Source organism: Archocentrus centrarchus, chromosome 22, assembly GCF_007364275.1.
Source record: "Archocentrus centrarchus isolate MPI-CPG fArcCen1 chromosome 22, fArcCen1, whole genome shotgun sequence".
Lineage (NCBI taxonomy): Eukaryota > Metazoa > Chordata > Actinopteri > Cichliformes > Cichlidae > Archocentrus > Archocentrus centrarchus.
The window spans coordinates 12,351,114-12,371,568 of record NC_044367.1 but is presented as its reverse complement, the minus strand read 5'-3'; the positions used below and the strand labels follow the sequence as shown (position 1 = coordinate 12,371,568).

Here is a 20,455-nt window from a genome sequence, read left to right as displayed (position 1 = left end):
ATCTACTCATGTATGTACTCCTCTTACACCAGTGACCCTGGTAAATGGCTACCATGAATTGAATCTCTAGCTAATGATGCAATTTTACAGTCAGCTTTACTTCACTTTACTGCTACTGTTTCACCATCACTCTCCCAGAAACACTACCCTCATCCTTTGTAAACCAGTTAAGTAAGAAGAATCTCCAACCAAGTATCAGTCATTTAATTTAATGTATTTTTCTGAAATCTTTGCACACTTCTGTTTAGGATTTGGTTTTAAGTTTTTAACTTTAAAGAGGAAGAACTACAAAAATAGTGCTGTGAATGTTTGCTGGTTTTATTGCAGTATGTTTGTCTCATTTTTTCCCCCCTTTCTTTGACACCCTCATAAATAAAATGCATAGTTCTGAGACTAATTTGCTCATAACTGCGCACTTGCAAACAATTACAATGGCTCAAACACACATGACAGTTATGTTAACATGGACAAGGGTAAACTTGCCAATGATTACTTTTATTATGTGAGGCATTACCTTTGAAGTTCTCTGTTTATGGCTCACATGGAAAAAGAACGGAGAAATGTATGGCCTATAGTGAATTTTTTTTTTATGTCGCATCAAATGATTTCCCCATGTAAGTGGCCACTTTTGCATTTTTCTCATGCAAGAAAAGAATGAAATATGAATCAAGTAAACATGCTGTGTGAGAAAAATGCAAAAGTGTTGACTTTGATGAGTAAATTATAGAGTGGGACATAAATGTCTTTGCATTTCTTTTCCATATCAGGGACAATATTAGTTTATTAGTTTATTCCTTGTTGATTAATCCCCTAATACTCCATCTGTCCTCAGTTTTGAAATACAGAATTTTCATTAAATTTATGGATTGTGGCTCTGTCCAAAGCCAGTTCAGCTGTTATGTATCTTCCCCGGTGGGAATGAGGGAGAAAGGCCTGGTAGCAAATAAGAGATTTGAGTAGATCAGGACTTTATTAGGCAAGTGTTGAGAGATGAAACGTCTTCCTCCGCAGATGACGATTCTGCATAAAGAGCAAGGAGATGAATTGTGGGTACTTATGGCATCCACACTTCTTTTCTTTTCTTTTTATTTTTTTTACATTTTACGAGATCCAAGATCCGTGCAGAGCTCTAAGAATTTAGAAACTACTGGATAATTTACTATAAAACTTTAAATCGATATTCTTTCTACTTCTGCTGTTTTTCATAGTTTTCTCAAATATGTAGATGGTATATAAAATAGAGACATAGCCACTGGGATGTCACTAATTTCAGCATTATTATCACTGCTGCGTTGATTAATCAGAGCCAGAGTTATTAGTTGACAGCTGGGAAAACTAAGTTTTCATCTAACTCCAGCAGCCAGTTACTGACTGTGTCACATGGAAACAGTTTTTTTTTTTCAGATGGGCTGTTATATTTGAAAAAGATGTGTAGTACATTAACTACAAATAAAGCATTATTATTTGTTATGTAATTACATGAAAAATGCGCCAAAAGGCGGTAAGACCACAAAAGATGAGCGCATGGAGAGAGCATGTGTTTATCCAAGTGCTGAAGCCGACATGAAAAAAATAACATTTGGCACATATAACCTAGCCTTCAAGATAAAACAGTAAAATTCATGGCCTTCTCATTATGAAATTGCTCAGAGTCTTTCTGAAACTGCAATTTTAGAGTTATTTGACCTGACAAGCAGCCAATATTCACACATACATTTTACAAAAGCTTTGTAAATAGGCCCAGATGTTGTTTTTGTTGTTACACATTTCCTGCTGGTGCAAACTAAATCCTCTGAGAGGCCAGTGTAGGATGAGGGAGTGGGAGATTGGAAGGAGATGATGGCCAGGTTATCCACCTCATCATAAGATAGGAGAGCATCTAGTTTCTTTGATTTCGGCTTCTCTGGCTTTTGTACCAAACCTGACTTTTAATGGTTTCAGTTCTGTTGAGCGACAGAGAGACAGCAGACTGCTAGTTTGCTGCCTTTCCTATTCAACTGCTCAGATCTGCAGCTCCCGCTACAAAGGCCCGTCCTTGAACTTAGCTAAACTACAACTCACAGCAGTTTTCAGACTCTACGGCACCTTGATAGAGAAACTAACAGGGACAGCCGTTGCTTTCAACTGAACTGACAGCATTTAAAAGTTACACTCTGCTTGAAAGCCTCTGGTGCAGCATCAATGTAGTCGGGATCCTGGATTGTCATCAAAGAAACTCGCCGCTGGCTGATGATAAGGCAGATAATTCAGTTATTCTTTCATTTCCTTTCAATCTTAAAAGAGAATGTTTAAGTGTTTTTCAGATTTTTTTCTTTGTTGTTCTTTATCTTTTAAAATCCATACTGGACAAGACAAAAAAGGAGTTGGAGGCAATAAAAAATAAAAATTAGATTCTAGGGGGATTCCCAAGCTTATGTTAATAATAGCCGGTGAATGTCTTTTTTCTTTTGGCTGAATCCCCTTCTTTTTTCGGCAGTCTTATTTTTCCCATTTCCGTGCTCAGGACTCTATCCATAGCAGCTTTTATTCCATAATTATCAATGAATAGCAGGGCTGCCGTTCAGCAACATGACCCCTCACCTCCTCGCCATTAGCATCACTTACTGCTTTCAGTAAACAGTCATTTTAACTATTAAATTTGTCCTGCTTGGCTTTTTTGACTTTGCCCCACAGGCATCAGAAAACAGTAATGTCACTGTTCAGAGTTTGAGTTGCAGTGACCCGCTAAGATATTATCATCTCCTTCATTGTCCACTCGTCATGCTAGTTTATATGTTGAATGTCACTTTTTTTTTCAGCCTGCGTCTCCAAAATAAGAGCCTGTCTGTTGGTTGTTTGCTGTGAAGCCGTAAATGCTATCTGTATATATCTATTCATGTAACTGTTTGTCCACGAGGATAAAAGAAGTTCCTAAACAGCTGAATGGGAGAAAATCTTGCTTTTTTTCCAGAGTTTAAATGATCTGAAATGATCATGTGTGCCACAAAATATTGATTTGAATGATTGTGTGCGCAATAAAGGCAAGATGCTTTAGTAAAGTAAAGACTTCTTGACTCAACTACATCTAATAGACTGAGAGGTTCGTCTCACAGTGTGCTGCATAAAGTGCCTCATGGATTCAGGGCATTGTGTAAATAAAAGTGTTGGTTTACTGTTGAAGTTATTATAGCACCGCAGTTTTATTCCTTTCCATGACCCTTGCTAGTGTGTGAAGTGCTGCCAGAACCCCACTTTGTTCTATTAATGGTCTACTCAGACAGATGCCAGAAACACAATAGGGGGACGGGGACTGGAAAAGTGGTAATCTTTTTTAGTTTTGGGTCTTGATATGAAAAGGCCTCTAACTCATTTGAAACTGCACGTTAATATTACATGTATACATTTTACACCTGAAAACTCTGAGGCAGTTGTGAAATGTTGTATTGGTTCAGTTTTTAAATTTTCAGTGCCTGGATTCAGAGGTCCACCATGGTGTTCGTCTGTGTCATTTTGTTAACAATGCTTCTCTTTGTTTTATTTTGTTTGCAGCTTTATTTCGCCTAGTCATACTAACTATGTATTTTTCCCTGGCCCATCCATGAATGTTATTGTTTCTGTTCATCAGAACAAAAAGATACAGTCACAGGCCAATTTGTTAGGTATACCTGTTTATCGCAAATATCTAATCAGCCAATCGCATAGCAGCAGCTTAATGCATTTAGGCATGTGGAGATGCCTAAATGCATTGACAGAAACAGCTGATCTACTGGGATTTTCCCACACAAGCATCTCTAGGGTTTACAAAGAAAGAACAGAGGAAATATCCAGTGAGCGGCAGTTCTATGGGTGAAAATGCCTTGCTGATGTCAGAGGTCAGAGGTCAGAGGAGAATGGCCAGACTGCTTTGAGCTGATAGGAATGCGACAGTAACAATGACCACTTGTTAAAGCCAAGGTCTGCAGAAGAGCACCTCTGAATGCACAACATGTCCAACATTGAAGCAGATGTGCTACAGCAGCAGAAGACCACACCAGGTGCTGCTCCTGTCCACTAAGAACGGGAAACTGAGGCAACAATTCACGTGGGCTCACCAAAATTGGACAATAGATGAGTGGAAAAACTTTGCCTGGTCTGATGAGTCTCAATTTCTGCAGGTGCAATTTCTGCAGGTGCATTCAGGTGGTAGGGACAGGATTTGGTGTAAATGTAAAAGTATGTATTCATCCTGCCTTCTATCAGTGGTTCAGGCTAGTGGTGGTGATACAGTAGTATAGGGGATCTTTTCTTGGCACACTTTAGGCCCCTCAGTTCCAACTAGGTATCATTTAAACACCACAGCCTGCCTCAGTATTGTTGCTGATCATAAGCACAGTGTACCCATCTTCTGATGGCTGCTTCCAGCAGGATAATGAGCCATGTCACAAAGCTCAGATCATCTCAAACTTTTTTTGAACATGACGGTGAGTTCTGTGTACTCCACAGTACTCCATAGTCACCAGATCGCAACTTTGAGATGTGGTGGAATGGGAGAGTCTCATCATGGATGTGCAGCTGACAAATCTGCAGCAACTGTGTGATGCAATCAAGTCAATATGGACCAAAGTCATTGAGGAATGTTTCCAGCACCGTGTTGAATCAATGCCATGAAGAATTTAGGCAGTCCTGAAGGACAAAAAAGGGGATCCAACCCAGTACTAGCAAGGTTTATTTAACAATGTGTCCAGTGGTTATACTAGAACTTGCCACAGTGTTTCATTTTCACAATATGATCAGTTTTACTGCACTGCAGTTTACCGAAGTGACTGAGGATGGTGAAAATGCTCATGAAATGCTGTATGCGATACCTGCCCACGTCTCATAATAATAAAATCTGTTTATCTCTCTCATCAGTGAGCAGTTCCTGTCACGCCCTTTTTGACAGATTTCAGGAGGAAGACCTCTCAGATCAGTTGTTTCCTCATCACCTGGAATATGACAACCAAAGTGAGTTTGTATTTAAAGTACTGATGTGTTGATGAGTTGGCACATATAGAAAATTTGCATTCCAGTCATCACCTATGTTGTTTTTCATGTTTTTCTTAAAACCAATAATAATTTGTCGTGCATACAAAGCTAAAAAGACTGACATCTGTCAAAAATGACTATATTGGGACTTATCCCTAAAAAAAATACCTGGATCTTTAAGAAGCAGGAAACTACTCATTGTGAATTTCAAGTGCAAGTTTCACTTGAGATGCAACAACACTCCTCTGTTAGAGTTTCAATTGCCAGGAACAAAGTGCACAAGCAGCATGCTGATGACATGAAAACAGTTAGGCAGTGAAAACGCAATATTTTTACATCATTTGCAATCAGAGGAAGGCTACTCTTTTAATTGGTTTAAAGAAATGAATGTGGGTGTTTGTGAAATTAATATTTAATAATTCTTTATTTTATCCCAGGAGGGATCCCCAATTCCTCTGGCTTATTCCCATAATAGCAGTTATGGCAGTTTCCTCTCCAGTCATCACATGCTGTCCTGAACGCCTCTTCCATTCCTGTCCTGTTAGCACAGACAGACACAAAATCACTCATTTACAAAGGCTCTGTCTGTTTGCTTTTAAACAGATTTTGGTTTTAAATTTGATTCAGTGGAACAAAAGGCCATGAGCTGACATTTGAAACCATTATTTTTATGATGTAAAAATAATATATATATATCTTTTACAGTTTTTCATTTTCCAAGTCTGTCCTTTATGTGTTTGGAATTTGCGTTTTATTACTTTTCTGTATTAAAGGAGATATTTTGAGGGAGTTGCATTCCTGGAGGAGTTGCATTCCCTTTTTTTTTTTTTTAGTTCTGTCAAAGAAATCCATTTTTCGTAATCCGTCCAACACCACAGACACCACCACCCTAATCCTTCCAAAAAAAACCCAACCCAAAAAAACATCCGGCTTTAGCCATTCCCACTCCGGCATTCATATAAATTATTTTGGAATCTTTTTTTATGTGGAATCACAGATGCTGTTTATTCACTGTGAAGTGAATAATTTTGTCAACAAGTTGGTTTTGAAAAATTCATAATCGGTTTGTTTCCATTACATTTTTATATATGAAAACTTTGTATAGCAGGCATATTTGGATACAATAATACGTAAGGTTTGTGAATATGTGATCAAGTCAATGCAAGACAGGAAAAAAATAAATAAAAAATACACTTTTTTCAGTTTTTAGGATTTGGGCTATTTTGCTGGAGGAAAGAAAATGCCCAGAATACATATTTAGGTTTATTTAGGTGTCAGTTTGGAGTTGTATTCAAATCAGTGCATTTTTTTAATACAATAATTACTCGTACATACTCAAATAAAACATTCAACAAAACCCAGCATACAAATAAATAATCTTGTGCGGTATCTTGCCCTGCCTTCATGAGCACTGGTATGTTTTTAGTTCTTTTTTGTTATGTGGATGGAAAACTTCCAATACCACCTTGTCACTACATCAAGTACTGCCCATTTTTGAGATGTACTCTTTTTTAAAAAAAAAAAAAGAAACTCTTTATCTTGGATATTCCATGTGCTGCAGTTCCCTCCTGTGATTTTGAGTCACCGTGTCTCTGGACTTCATCGAACAGCAGCCAAAGTGACTGGTTATTGATGTCGCCACAGCAACCACAGAGTACAAAGGCTGGGATGATGCCGGCGACTGACAACTCAGAGGGAAGGCCTGATGGTAAGAGTGCAGAGAGTCATTGAGGAGAAGCTAAATCAGTGTGACACGATACACACAGTTTTTTCTTCTTCTGTGAAATATATTTAGAAGTATCTTTGAACTTCTGTGTGAAAGCGTTGCTTCCCACTTGACACTTTCTTTTACTTTGTGCTTCACATATCCTAATGTAGTCTGACATTTGTCATAATGCTAAAGCATTTGACAAATGATTTATAGTGACATTATTATGAAGCTGCTATAAAATAGTCAAGTATGAAATTTCTACTTTGTTTTATTACCACAGGACACTTCCTTCTTCTAACCCCATCGCCTGCAGCTGAGGCCTCTGGTACATGTGAATACCACTTAACTAGTCCAATCTTGCCAAAGAGCAGCAGGCACTGCCTGTTTCAGGTGGCCGTGTATGAGGCCGGCCCCATGGTGGGGAACCTCACACTCCTGATCAAGCCAGTTCTCTCAGATTCAGCCGTTCACGCTGAGATCCTCCACCACAGGAGACGAGATGACCGCAGGTCAGTGAACACACGCACCTCCACAGCTCTTTCACTTAGACGTTCTTTTGTTATTTGTGCAGCACAACAGGTCTGTGCAGCTAGTGTCAGACACTGAACGGCTGCATCTTTACCAAAATTAAAGGAAGTTCAGATTCTCTGGGATAAAAGCCTTCAGACAGAGCAAGGGTACAGAAATATATACACTTCACTTCTGTAATACTGAGGTTAAGTAGGGAAAATGTTTCCTGCCTACCGTGTAAGGCAAACTGTAGAATTGTGGTGGCTTATTGTTTGGGAAATCCGGACAGATATTTTCTATTGATCTAATGCTGAAGCTCAACTATCTTTAGAACAGCTAAAAGCATTCCTGAGTCTAGAAGCAGGCTGGAAATGAAGTTAGATGTAATTGGTTAGGACAGAGGAGGAATGGATTGGCATATGCAATAAGTTTGTGCATTGGCTTTATTAGTGGCTGCGCAGTAATGGACTGTGCAATTCCATTATGAGTCACACACATAAACACACAGACACACATGCACACACACACACACAGTGGCTTTATTTATTAAGCTCGCTATTCATCCAACACAAACTGCAGATATAATGTCTGGACACGCTCTTCATTTAAAGCACAGTTACCATCCAGGGGGCCTCATCTTTCAGTGTAGTAGTTCAGTGTGTGCTGAGTCTTTTTTCAGGCATATAGACAACAACCGTGTTAATTACAAAAACAGAGACTAAATAGCCTCACAGTTGATGCTTAGCTTGTAAGCAGTGTCATCAAAAGTTTCATGTATGGGCTCACAAAAATCTAAAATCTTACCACATTTAGAGGTACGTTCAGAGGTGCACAAAGGTAATCTTTACATTCACAGTTTGCTTGCGCGATATGGTTTCATGGTTGGAGCACTGGTGTATTTTTAGAAATGGAGAGCAGGATTTGTGATGTGAGGTAAATCTTAGAGACTGTCATATATCCCAGGCAGTATTCTGTGATTTTAAAAAATGGGTTCGCTCCATGTTGCCAGCTATAATCACACAGCTGTGGGACAGCTTTGTGAAAACTGTGGCAAGTCAGGTGGGACTTAAAAAAAATACTTATGACAAAGTGAGAGATGGATTATGCTGGATAGTTGAGACATGTTAGTACTTTTGTTCTATGGTACACATGCTCAGGGATGAGTGTAGTTTAAATGCAGCAACTTCATTGTGACCTGCACAGTGTTATGATTGACCTTTATGCTGATTGCATATAGACAGTGGAAGCAGTGACAACCAAAAGGTAGAAATGTGCCAATAAAAGAAAGAAGAATGAAGGAGGCCCAAACTAAAAGAGTGAAAAATGAGAATAGGGGAAGACGAGTTTGTTTAAAGTCATGACTGTAGATGGAGGATTTTAATATTCCACTTCAGTTCTGATACATTACAAAGGTTTTTCATTTCAGAGAAGGCAGAGGGCTTCAGCAGAACATATAACAAATGCAAAATTGATTGTAGAGACTGCAAATGGTTGCTGCCATCATCCAGCAGTGCAGACTTTGATACTAAATAAATCATCTTGGCAGCAATGATACATAAAGAAAGCAAGCAAGTGAAGATAGTTTTTTTCTTTTTCACCTTTACTTTTTGTTTACTTTTATTCCATTTCTCTTTAACTGTAAGCCAAAAATTAGTAAAAAACAAAGATACAGATGACACTAAAGGCACGATGTACACATGAACTCTGGAAGTTGTGGGGAGAATCAAGTCAGGACGTGGTCTGAAGTTGTCCTCAAATGTAACACACAGCAGGAAATAGTTTTCACCTTCACTAATGGAAAGAGCCGATGTCTTGAGTATAACATGTTGCAGGCAGGACACGGCAAGACCACCACTACCTATGACTTCACCAGTCTATTACCAGCACTATTCTCCCATCACTGCAAATCGCTACAAATGGATGGTTTGAACTGGCGAGCTGACATTTTAATGTGAGCTCTTACTGTGTGAAACATCCGGTTTTCACGTGCACCTTTGTCAGGTAATGTGTAAAAAAATTTCGAGGCCTGTATTGTGAAGCAGGATTTCATCTTATCCAGGTAACTTCAGGGTTTTGGTTGGTTGGTTTTTTTGTACTAAGAAAGCACATCGCCATAGTAACGTACACAGCAAATCTAACCTGCTCAGGTTGTGCTTCAAATTAGATCAGCATGCATGAAATTACCGCCTACTGACCAGTCAGTTCTCTGGAAAACAGCACCACCACTCCTGGAAGATCCCTTGGACCTCTTGTGGAGAGTAGAAGGATCTAAAGTTTTTCAGTCTGTATTATGAGGCTAACCTCTTCATATTTTTGAAATATTATACTTTTTGCTTCCTTTGTAAAATCAGCTGCTGTGCCGCGAGCACACTTATTCATAACTGATTGGTCAGATGCTGCCAGCGCTACGCCTTTCATGTGAACACACAGGGGAAATTTTGTGTTAACTTAGGGAGTTGATAACCAGCTTCATGTGACAGCTTATCCTGATTGTAGTACAGGGCCCAGAGCTGCAGCTCATGTTAGAAATTGGTTTGAAAGACATTTCTCTGTGATTGTTTAATGCAGGGCTGAGTGGCAGGTTCTTGGGACTATAATTGGCTGGGTGGATGAACCCTTTCAGGTGACCCTGCTCTACACTTCGTGTGAGAGAGAAGCCACTGTGGGTCTGGATTCTCTGAAGTTCATAAACTGTGAATCAGGTGAGTTTATGGGGTCGTTAAGAGCTTTCAAGCCAGCCGCTGTAGTGGTTGTTTCCTGTGATAAGCACCTGCAACCACACGGATCAGATGAAAGGAACCAGCTGTAAACTTTTTTTTTTTTTTTTTTAAACTTGAGGTGCACTCACAGCAGCACATACTGGAGCTTATTTTAAAGTTTCAACAGCTGCTACAAAAACTTTTCTCTCTACAGATTAGTTAACAATTAAGGTTGCTTCTTAAGCGTGGTGAACTGAATCGTGGCTACCATTCTGCTCAGTGTGTGGATAGGTTTACTTTTCCTTTTTGTTTTGTTTTGTTTTATCTCATGCATGTTTCGCAAGTGAATGTCAGCATATAAAAATGCTCTGATGTCAGGAAGATTTAAAAATCTCATGATTTACAGTTAATTTGCAAACAAATAAAGATCAGGTCTGATTTCCAGATATCTTGAATTTTTTTTTTTTTTCACTGGTTTTGCATTTCTCAAGTCTCTACGGTGTAGATCAGCGAATCAATAAAATGTGCTCCACAGAGTTTACAGACCGTTCTGTAAAAGATTATCATCTGACAGTTGTTGTGTGGTTGCTTCTGATGCAGAACTCCTTTCTGGCGAACTGAATCCTGCATGTGAGGAATCTTTCCACTGTGAACACTCAAGAGATTGCATTGACCCGAGCCAAGTGTGTAACTTCCACACGGACTGTCCTTTTGGAGAGGATGAGGGCTTTATCTGTGGTGAGGATTTTTTTTTTTTTTTTTGCCTATTTGGCCACAGCAGTTTTCATTGATAGTGGAGGGAGACAGGATAGGAGATACGCGGGACTCGAACCTGCGTCACCCGCACCGCAACGCAGCATACTGTATATATGCGGTCGCTTGCTACACCACTGAGCCACCCGGGCACCCAGTTGTTGTTTTTTTAATAAAATCACAGAGTGCAGCAGAGGTTTTATGATGATGTATTTGATTTGATTTGGTCTGCACCATCTGACTGATTCTGAGAGTGATAACATTGTGAGCAGGAAAACATGTGTGTCTGCTTCAGTTCATGCAGACTGAGGGTAGAGAGCTATATGAGGCCAGTGCACTGTAGAGCAGCCCTAAAGTAGACAGCGAGCTATTGGCAAGCTGTAATCCATTTGCATTAGCTGTATAAAATTTAAGTCCATGATAAATTGTTAATCCTTTCACCAAAGGCACAAGATTATTCCATGCCAAGGGCCTTTACACAATAAATTTAAAGTGTAGAGAATAAGTATTATGTGGGCATTTAAAGTCTGAAACCTGAGTGCAGCTTCTGTCCTCGCATAATTTGCATTAAAATGTTTTCACCGCCTAGTGTATTTTTTCTTAATTAGCAGTCAGATTTAGTGTTTGGAATTCATTGTGCTATTCCCTTTTCAAAGTTCTCTTTTTAAAATGATCTACTTCAAATTCAAATGCCAAAGATTTCATATAATATGATAAACCCCGGGAGATTTATTATCTTATTGAAAAAAATCATGCAGAAAAAGCGTCAGTCAGTGCCTTTCAGTTCTTCTCACTTCACAATCTGAACTCTAACAAGCTGCCGCCTTCTTTTTTCATAATATCAATCACTGTGTGCAAAGAGAAACCCTTCACGATACTGAAAAGGCAAAATGCTTCAGTCAGTAACAAAATCAATATAGTCAGGGTTATTTAGAGGGCTTGGACTGTGAATCCCTGGGGGAAAGGCCACAGAGGAAATGTCATTCTTTTCAACCAACTCACGGGTAAAATCCATGTTAACCACTATCATATGCAGTCATTGTTATCCATTTAATCTCTGTGGGTTCTGTAAAGAGGTGGTTGGCATATTTTGTATATTTTAGCGCAGAAACTGGAAGCAGGAGGGACCAGCTTAGCTCTCTCTATATTCTGGCATCCTTCACAATTAAATGCATGCTCAGTAATTCTGAGAGTGAGCGGAGAAGATCGATACCGATCTTCTGTCTGCATCAAGGACATTAGTGAATCGGGGAAGCTTCCTTGGCATAAAAATAACCAATGGCAGAAAACAGCTAAAAAGATATGCCTTCAAATATCTTCTAAATTCACCATTTGAAGGCATACTTCTTGTGTGTTAAATTCACAGTACAAGTCAGCATGTGCGTTGTGCATTTTGTGCAACAAGTGGTTCATGTAGCCTAGATTTTTAGTGGCATTGAAGCTAAATATGTTAGCCCGCCCGCTGAAGTGTTTGTAAGCCCCCCGAGCTGATTAGATTCACCATGTTTTGGAGTTGCTGGAGAACATTTTCACTTTGAGGGTGAAGTTGTAAAAAACATGTCTGGGAGTAATCACAACACTCTGACCTGAACTGTGTTGCAGCAAGCATGTAGTGCAAAGTCTGGAGGCGCGCGCACGCACACACACGACTTTCCCATGAAGAAAGAATCCCTCATATAATTTGTGCTCAGATGATTTCTTTCAAAGTGTGATTCTTGTGTGGAAGAGGAGGAATCGGGGTGGAAGTTGGACTTTATAGCAGCTGTGGTTTCTGTCTTTTTGAAGTATGATGGTAATGTGCTTCCTTCCCAGATGCTCTCCCCTTTGGCTCGTACTGTTCATTTGACGGGGATTCATGTGGTTGGTCTGCATCCAGCCAACACTTAAGCTGGAGAAGAGTTGCTGGAGATGAGCTTCTGGAGAGAAAAGACATGCAGGGTGTAGCTCTGCAGCACACACAAGGTTGGCAGTGTTTGTGTGTGTGTGTGTGTGTGTGCGTGCGTGTGTGTGTGTGTGTGTGTGTCTGTGTGTGTGCGTGCGTGTGTGCATGCGTGTGCACAACACATGTGAAGTATGCCCTAATTTAATTACTGTTCCTCTGGTGAATCTCCTCCAGTTAGGATGAATTACTGTGGTGTGGAGTGATGGGAAAATACCCTCATTTGTTTTTGAAGCTCACATTTCCTTGTGTTGAAACTCCTCAATCTTCCTTTGTCGCAAACAGGATTTCTTCATTTAATGTTTTTTTTAATATGCAGCCGATGACGGGAATGCTTAATTAAGCTGTTCAGGCAGTAAACAATAAAACTACTTTTGTGTTACTTTGCGACGGAGCCTGAGATGCATTGTCATGTAATTGCCAGTTAACATTGTAACTTGGCATCAGCACAAATCCCAATCTTTTTAAGAAAGATATACAGGAGCAACTTTTGGCTTCTCCCTTATTCACGAGGGGTTTCGGCAGCGGGTAGCTCTGCATGTTTGATTTGGCAACATTTTTATGCCAGATGCCGCTGCTGACACAACCCCAAAGGGATTTGTTTTCCCCTCTCGGGATTGAACCAGGGAGCTTTCACTTGTTAGGCAAATATGTAAACCTCTGCGCGTGCTTTTTTCATGTCTCGAGCGAATTAAAGTAGGATTGGCAGTATTCAATACTGCCTTGAAATGAAAGTTGGAATTGTAACTGATGATTAATGTGATTCCCAGGAAACATCTGGAAGTTGAATGAAAACTGGGAACAGTGGCTAACAATACCGGCTAACAGAAGTTTAAATGTAATGCAGTGCTTTTCAAGTGTTTACTGACCTGTTTAGTGCTTTAGACTGCAAGTCACATCTTAACTGTGCATTTATACAGCACTTTATTCTTTGTGCTTCATGTATTTTATTTACCTCACAAACATGGCCAATTTAGAATTACCATTAACCAGAGAAAACCCACACATGCACAGGGAGAACACAAAGGCCCCAGCTGGGGTTTGAACCAAGAACCTTCTTGCTCTGCTAACCGCTCTACCACTGTGTCGCCCTAAATGCCATTACTTTCAGTCACTATTTTTTATAATCTGCTGGGATGTGTTGATCAGTGAGAAAATTTGATATGTCTTTGGCTTAAAATGAAAGAGATGAAAAAAGAAAATCTAACTAACTAAATAACATAACCCGGTAAATGTTATGATGTGCCACATTTATTGTCCTCCTCTAGGGCACTTCTTGTTCCTGCCAGTAAGAGAGAGTAATTCACTTCAGGAAGCATCCATTCAGAGCTCTGCGTTCTCTCATCCAGTCTCTTCTGCTGCGTGCCAGGTCAGTTACTTGCCTGATGCAGTAGTCAAATTATGCAATTTACGCACATTTGTTTGTCTTCTCTGTGTGGGGGGAGTTCTTTCTCTCAAATCATATTAAATATCTTGCCAAAAATCTCAGTCATCTGCTTCTCTCTTTGTGTAGATGCGTTTCTCCCTGTACCTGCATGGGCAGTTTAATGGCTCACTGCAAGTGGCTATAGAAGAGAACAGGACCATCGCTGCACCACTGGTCTGGGAGAGAAATGGTCAGGGGACAGATGACTGGGAACAGGTTGCCCTAAAACTGACTGGCCTTCCTCACGGGTACATAACAGGAAAAACAAGAGAGGAATGAAAGAATCAAACGTGACCTCTCGTGTATAAAAGGGATGTGTCATTAAAGTTGACTCACCTCTCTATCACATCAAGCGCCGTTATATTTCAATTTCTTTTGTTTTCCATCTCAGTGATGGTGGCGCTTAGGGATGAGTGCATACTTTAGATTAGTGATAAGAAAAGAAAAATCGCTCCTTTCATCTAAAGAATGTGTAATCAGATTTAGTGCTCACAGTAGAGGACATTTGACTTTTACTTTAGTGTGACGAGTTTAGTACACTTGTTGGGACTGAACTCCTGCTGCTTTCACATGAAAGAAAGGCAACCATAATTCTTTGATTGCTGCAGGTTTCATGTTAAGGTGACAGCTGTGTGGGGACAAGGCTCCAATGCAGATGTTGCTCTAGATGATATTGCAATTGGAGCAGCCTGCTTCCACTCAGGTAAGCTATGATCATGCAACCGTTATGTAAAGCCAATCCAGATAAAATGTTCTTAAGAGCTAAAACGTGCATTTGTCTTACTTTACCACATGCTTTACTACATTGTCTTGCTTTACTTTCAAAATTATCTGTGCACTTTATGAAATCAAACTGTGGCTGAATGAAACGGAGAGCCGAGGAGTATAGGGAGACCTCCCCAACTGCAGTATCAGAGCTGCAGTGGTCTTCAGTTATTCGTTTGATGCCCTGTTTAGATGATTGGTTTAGACGTGCGGGTTACCGACATTTAATGATTTTCCACAATTGTAGTACTGCAATATGACAACAGTGTGTGCCAGCATTCTTGCTCCGGCATTGTTGCACTTTGGGTTTTAATTCTCAAGGAAGAGTGCAGACATTTACAAGCCTCTATGGCATGTCAAAGATCTGCTTTTGTTTTTGCATGATTTAGGGGAAATATGGCTTAAACCCTCTAGGGAGGCACAGTGGTGTATGGCTGTTGCTCTTCTCCAGCTGAGCAAGGAGAGAACATTTTCTAACTGGTACTGGGGTTAAATAAGGTTTCGATAGTCATTTTAGAAAGCAATAATTTAGAATAATGCATCTGCCTATCACAATTATGACCTCATTCTATGCGGGGATCTTGTTGTGCTGGATAGGGTTATAAGACCTTGGCGGCTCTCGCTGTTTAAGGGCTTGGAACGGAGGAGCATACAACCTTTACCACAATAAAATCCCTGTGTCTGTACACTATAGAAGTGGATGAACAGCGCCAAGTGAGAAATGTATTTATGATGTAGTCCTGCTCAAGAATTGGTCTCAGCAAATAAAAGATTTGCTTTGGTCTGTGCTGCTTTCTTTCTAAATATAGTTCATAATCAGGTGAAATCCAGATGACTGACTGTGACTCCTGTGCTCATTTTTCTTCCTCTTCCTCTGCCTTTACCTTTACACCCCCCCCCACCCCATCAGATCTCAGCTCTCTGCTGGCCGACTTTGAAGATTTCTTAAGCCCCCTTCCAGAGCCTTCGGCCTCAGGTAGTGCGCAGCTCAAGCAGTTATCTTGTGGGTAGCATGTGAATTTCTGAAGCGTCCTTTGTCTTCTGTGTCATCTTTAATCCATTCTGCATGCAGCACACCAGGTGGTCAGTTGTTCACTCATAACACCTAACCAGAAGCTTTTAATCCAGTTTGTGTTCGGCAATCACATGCCAGGTTGTTAATGCGGTTACCCGTGTCTCTTGTAGATGTGCCATATGCATGTTTATCTTATCTCAGTTCGACTGTTTACTAATTCTCATGTTTTTGCCACTTTTTCCTCCCACGTGAATATCTGAATATGACAGCAGCGCATTTCTTTTTCTTTGTTTCGCCTTTTATAGAGGTTTCTCTAATGACTTGGTGGTTCACTTCATGTGGCGCCAGTGGACCGCAGGGCCCAACCCAAGCCCAGTGCGACAGCACTTACAGGAACAAAAATATCAGTGTTACTGTGGGGAAGGAGGGCCACTTGAAAGGAGTTCAAATGTGGAAGGTGCCTGCTACTAACAGATACCTGTGAGTGGTAGTTTTGATGCTCATTTATCATTTACACCTTTTGCATTTTTAAAAGAATTGTTATCCAACAAGACTTAATGTACACAAGTGACATATATGTTGTTGTAAACTGGAGCAAAGTTGCTTTTTTTTCTGCACACATCAGTGTAAATACTCCCGAGTGCAGCAAATCTGCTGCTGAAAATATTGAACAAGAAAATTCTATAAAAGCAAAACAGAGAAAAGTGTAAAACAGAAAGTCTCCAGCTGACCAACTTGTGACTTATTCCACCACCTTGACAACCTTTAAATTTGTTTTAAAAAAAAGAGGGGGGGGGGGGGTGTTGCTGCGTCTTCTACTGCTGTGACTGGTGCATCAAGGCAGAGATGCTCAAAGACATCTTGTGTTGCACAGGGGTTTTAGAAAAATGAAGCTATATCTGAATTTATTGTTTTGAAGATTGATGTGCTTGGGGTTTGGAGACACAAATGGTGTAGGGAAGTCAAAGTATTGAAAATGCACTGCTCGTTTAAATCTTTTTATATGGTTTGCTAACATTAACAAGAAAAAAAAGAATAAAATATTGCCTGTTTTATTTTGTAATACAGTTATTGCTTTAAGAGAGGATTTTTGAAGTCTTATTACAGATATGATTCATAGTTGAGTTGTTTTTAAGAGATTAGTCACTGAAAAGGCAACATTTATCCAACTGCATCTTTGTGTGATTTAGAGAAAAGGGTCAAGGGTCACTTTAGAGATGTGAGGGCTTTTTTTTCTGATGTTAAATTGTTTTGGCCTTGTTCACTTTTACTGCTTGTTTTCCTGCCAGATCAACACTTCAAGCACTTCTATTGTCTTTGCACAGCCAGACAAACAATTACATTATCACACATACCACATGAGTTGCAGGATTACTCATAGGATTTACAGAAAGTTAAATTATACACATGAAATTCCTGTCAACATTAACGCAGTGTGAGTTTGTATGAAGACATTTTATTAAGACCACTGGTAACTATCTCATAATCCCTGTTTTATGACAGACATCTGCAGCTGTTTGCGCAAGTGTGTTGCGGCCTTATTTAATGCCCATTATGGTATATAGGTTGTGGCCAAGCCTGAAAACACTTCCTTTAAGACTTAGAATTAAATCTCCTTCTGTTGCAATGATCCCCCTCAGGATCTCTGCTTATGGGGCTGCAGGAGGAAAAGGAGCCAAAAACCACAACAAACGCAACCACGGGGTCTTTATTTCTGCCATATTTCCTCTGGAGAAAGGAGATATACTTTACATCTTGGTGGGACACCAGGGAGAGGATGCATGCCCAGGGGTGAGTAGAGTGAGGGTGAGAACAGGCTGGAAGGATCTGTTGACGTGTGCGATTTCCCAGTGGGATATCTTAGAGAGGAGACGAGACAGTGACCTGAATTCAAATTTTTCTTTTTTAATGCTGGATTCATGTTTTTGTTTGTTTGTTTTGCGGAGTTTGATTCTCCATCTTCCACATGTTATAGAGAAATCCTCACACCCAAAAGATCTGCCTTGGAGAGTCATCTGTGATTGAAGACAACCTCAGGCTGCAGGCTGGTGTAGAGTGGGCTGGAGGAGGAGGCGGAGGAGGGGGGGCAACATACATCTTTAAGGTAACACAAGATTCTTTGTGTTGTTTAGAACTGTGTGTCTTTTTGCTGGGTTTGTGTGTATAGATTGTTAAGCTGTGCTCTGCGGCACAGAGGCATATTGAAGTGATTCAGCACCATGGATTTAAATATAGATAGATTATATCTGCAGCATGGAGCCTTGGTACAGGAAAAAATATTTCTTCTCACTTTTTATGACTTTTTGAGGACTTCTAAAGTTTAGAATTTTGTTTAAGACTTAGAATAATGATTTGTCAAAATTTTCATTCTTATCCATTTTCAATAAAGTTTCGATAAATACCTGCATAAAATTTTGCTTGAACACATGTGAAAATAAATGACATGATATGTGGTCTTTTCAGAAGGAAGGCAGCGAGCTGGTTCCCTTACTGATCGCAGCTGGTGGAGGGGGAAATGCCTACCTGGAGGACCCAGAGTCCAGCCTGGAAAATATACCACTGGAGCAGTATGAAAACAGCACTGATGCTCCCAGTACCAGTGGCCAAACTGGTGCAGCAGGTAGCATAATATAAGCTGTCCTAGCGCTGTGCTATTTGTGTAAAGTCTATTCAAATCAAGCACCAACAAGTTCAGCTTACAATTGAAGCAGTACAGTAAGTGCAACGCAACTGGGGTATGCAATGGTACTGTGCAAAAGTCTTAAGCCACCCCTCATTTCTTTACATTTTACATTATGCATTTCTTTACACTTCTTGAACCTGAGCATTTTCAGAGGAAGGGTTTTGTTTTAGTTTGCTTTTTTGTATTAAAAAAAAAAAAAAAAAAAGGCACCTAAATTGTGTCTTTTGGCACTTCGTTGCTGGCAGCCTGTCACAGAAACACAGTTTGTTCCAATTTCTTTGGTCAAATCTATGAAAAAAATGGCAAAGATAACACAGTTTGACAGGCATAGAATAGTAGTTTTGCACCAACAAGGCGATTATCAAGAGTTATTAGCCAAAATTTGGTATGTATCTGCAGGAGATAAACAGTATCTGAAAGTCATGTCCTTAAGAAATAAGGGAAAACAAAATCTGACACAGGACCCGAGCAACGCATCTGGCCCTTCAGTAGAGCCATCTGATGGTTTCAGTGGAAGGGTGGCTGTCAAGAAGCCATTCTTAATGAAAGGAAACAGAGAGAAAAGGCTGAGGTATGCCAAATTACACAAGAATTGGAGTGAAAATGAGTGTCAACAGGTCTTACGGAGTGATGAATCCAAATTTGAAATTTTTGGTTCAAACGATTGAGAGAGATACAACAGTGAGTGTCTACAGCCATCTGTAAAACACGGTGAAGGCTCTGTCACCGTTTGGGGCTGCAGTTCAGCCAGTGGTGTCAAAATTGATGGAATTCTGAATGCTGAAAAGTACCGTCAGAGTTTGACCCACCATGCAATACCATCTGGAAAGTGTTAGATTGACAGTGGCTTTAGTTTTCAGCATGACAATGACCCCAAACACACTACCAGTGTTATAAAAGCATACCTGGATAGAAAAACACACAATGGAACACTATCAGTCATGGATTGGCCTCGTCAGAGAAATGTAAAGGTGGTCATACCAAATACTGACATTCGAGCTTGTTTGTTTTTACAAACTCTTTGCCTTATATGCTGCACTTCTGTGTATGTTGGCACGTTTCAGTAAATCGTTGCACGTATTTCCCATTTTCCTGGCAAATTTTCCTGGCTGTTTGGGCAACGGAAGTCACAAGAGTCACTCATCACTAAATTGCTATTTTAAAATTATTGGTTGTTCAAGTAGGCAAGATTTTTTTCCTCGCTAATTTAGCTGTTTGTTTGGGTGTTTTTATCAAGAACAATTGCTTTAGTTGGCTGGACCAGCATACCCTGAAGGGTTCAGTTCTGGCTCATGTTAATGTACTTGAAAATGATGGTGCTAAACATTAGCTCTGTTCTCCAGTCAGGCTTTAAGTGTCACAAATGGCATTCTCTGGGCTTCAGTTCAGTGCAAGGCAGTAGGCAAAGTACACCCATTGTTCACCGAACAACAGAACCCAAATTTTCACACTGATTTGACCATGATGTGTTCAAATGAAATTATGGTTATTGTGCCCACAGTATTAAATCTTCTTTTCAATTATTTAAACAACAAATAAAGAGAAGAATGAAAGCAGCAGCTATCCAGAATCAGTGTTTCTGACATTTTTTAGCTGGATCACTATTGGTTGTTGCATTATAGGTTTTATTACTCAGCAGTACACAAAAAAATATTGCACAAAACAGTGTATCCATACAGTTTAATGTACATAAAGTTAGGTCCATAAGTTTTGGGACAATGGCAAATCTTTTGTACCTGTGCAAAAGGAAAGGATCTTTATCTAAATATTATAAACAGGCCAAATTTGTAAAATTATGTTAGTGTGTCCTGTTGCTTTGGAGCCTCTGAAAATGGGGGACTGCGTATAAAGATGGCTGCAATTCCTAAGCAGTCAATGCAGTATTTTTGTTAAACCCCTTCAATTAAAGCTGAAAGTCTGCACTTCAATCACATTTTCATTGTTTGATTTAAAATCCATTGTGGAGGTACA

The 20,455-nt window shown here is 39.9% G+C and overlaps 1 protein-coding gene across 3 annotated transcripts in view; it reads left to right on the top strand.

Annotated features, from left to right (window-relative positions):
• The window catches only part of ltk (leukocyte receptor tyrosine kinase), a 60,512-nt gene that overhangs the window by 24,071 nt on the left and 15,986 nt on the right, over positions 1–20,455 (top strand). For 2 of the 3 annotated variants that reach the window (XM_030719577.1, XM_030719575.1), the window contains exons 2-15: positions 4,870–4,962; positions 6,545–6,691; positions 6,975–7,203; positions 9,773–9,906; positions 10,504–10,641; positions 12,469–12,618; positions 13,864–13,964; positions 14,109–14,269; positions 14,630–14,724; positions 15,697–15,762; positions 16,107–16,281; positions 17,442–17,592; positions 17,777–17,905; positions 18,265–18,421. In XM_030719577.1, coding sequence (XP_030575437.1) covers positions 4,870–4,962; positions 6,545–6,691; positions 6,975–7,203; positions 9,773–9,906; positions 10,504–10,641; positions 12,469–12,618; positions 13,864–13,964; positions 14,109–14,269; positions 14,630–14,724; positions 15,697–15,762; positions 16,107–16,281; positions 17,442–17,592; positions 17,777–17,905; positions 18,265–18,421 — 1,926 coding nt within the window. Of the gene's footprint in view, positions 1–4,814; positions 4,963–6,544; positions 6,692–6,974; positions 7,204–9,772; positions 9,907–10,503; positions 10,642–12,468; positions 12,619–13,863; positions 13,965–14,108; positions 14,270–14,629; positions 14,725–15,696; positions 15,763–16,106; positions 16,282–17,441; positions 17,593–17,776; positions 17,906–18,264; positions 18,422–20,455 lie in introns of those variants that run through there. The other variant, XM_030719576.1, reaches the window with a different exon arrangement.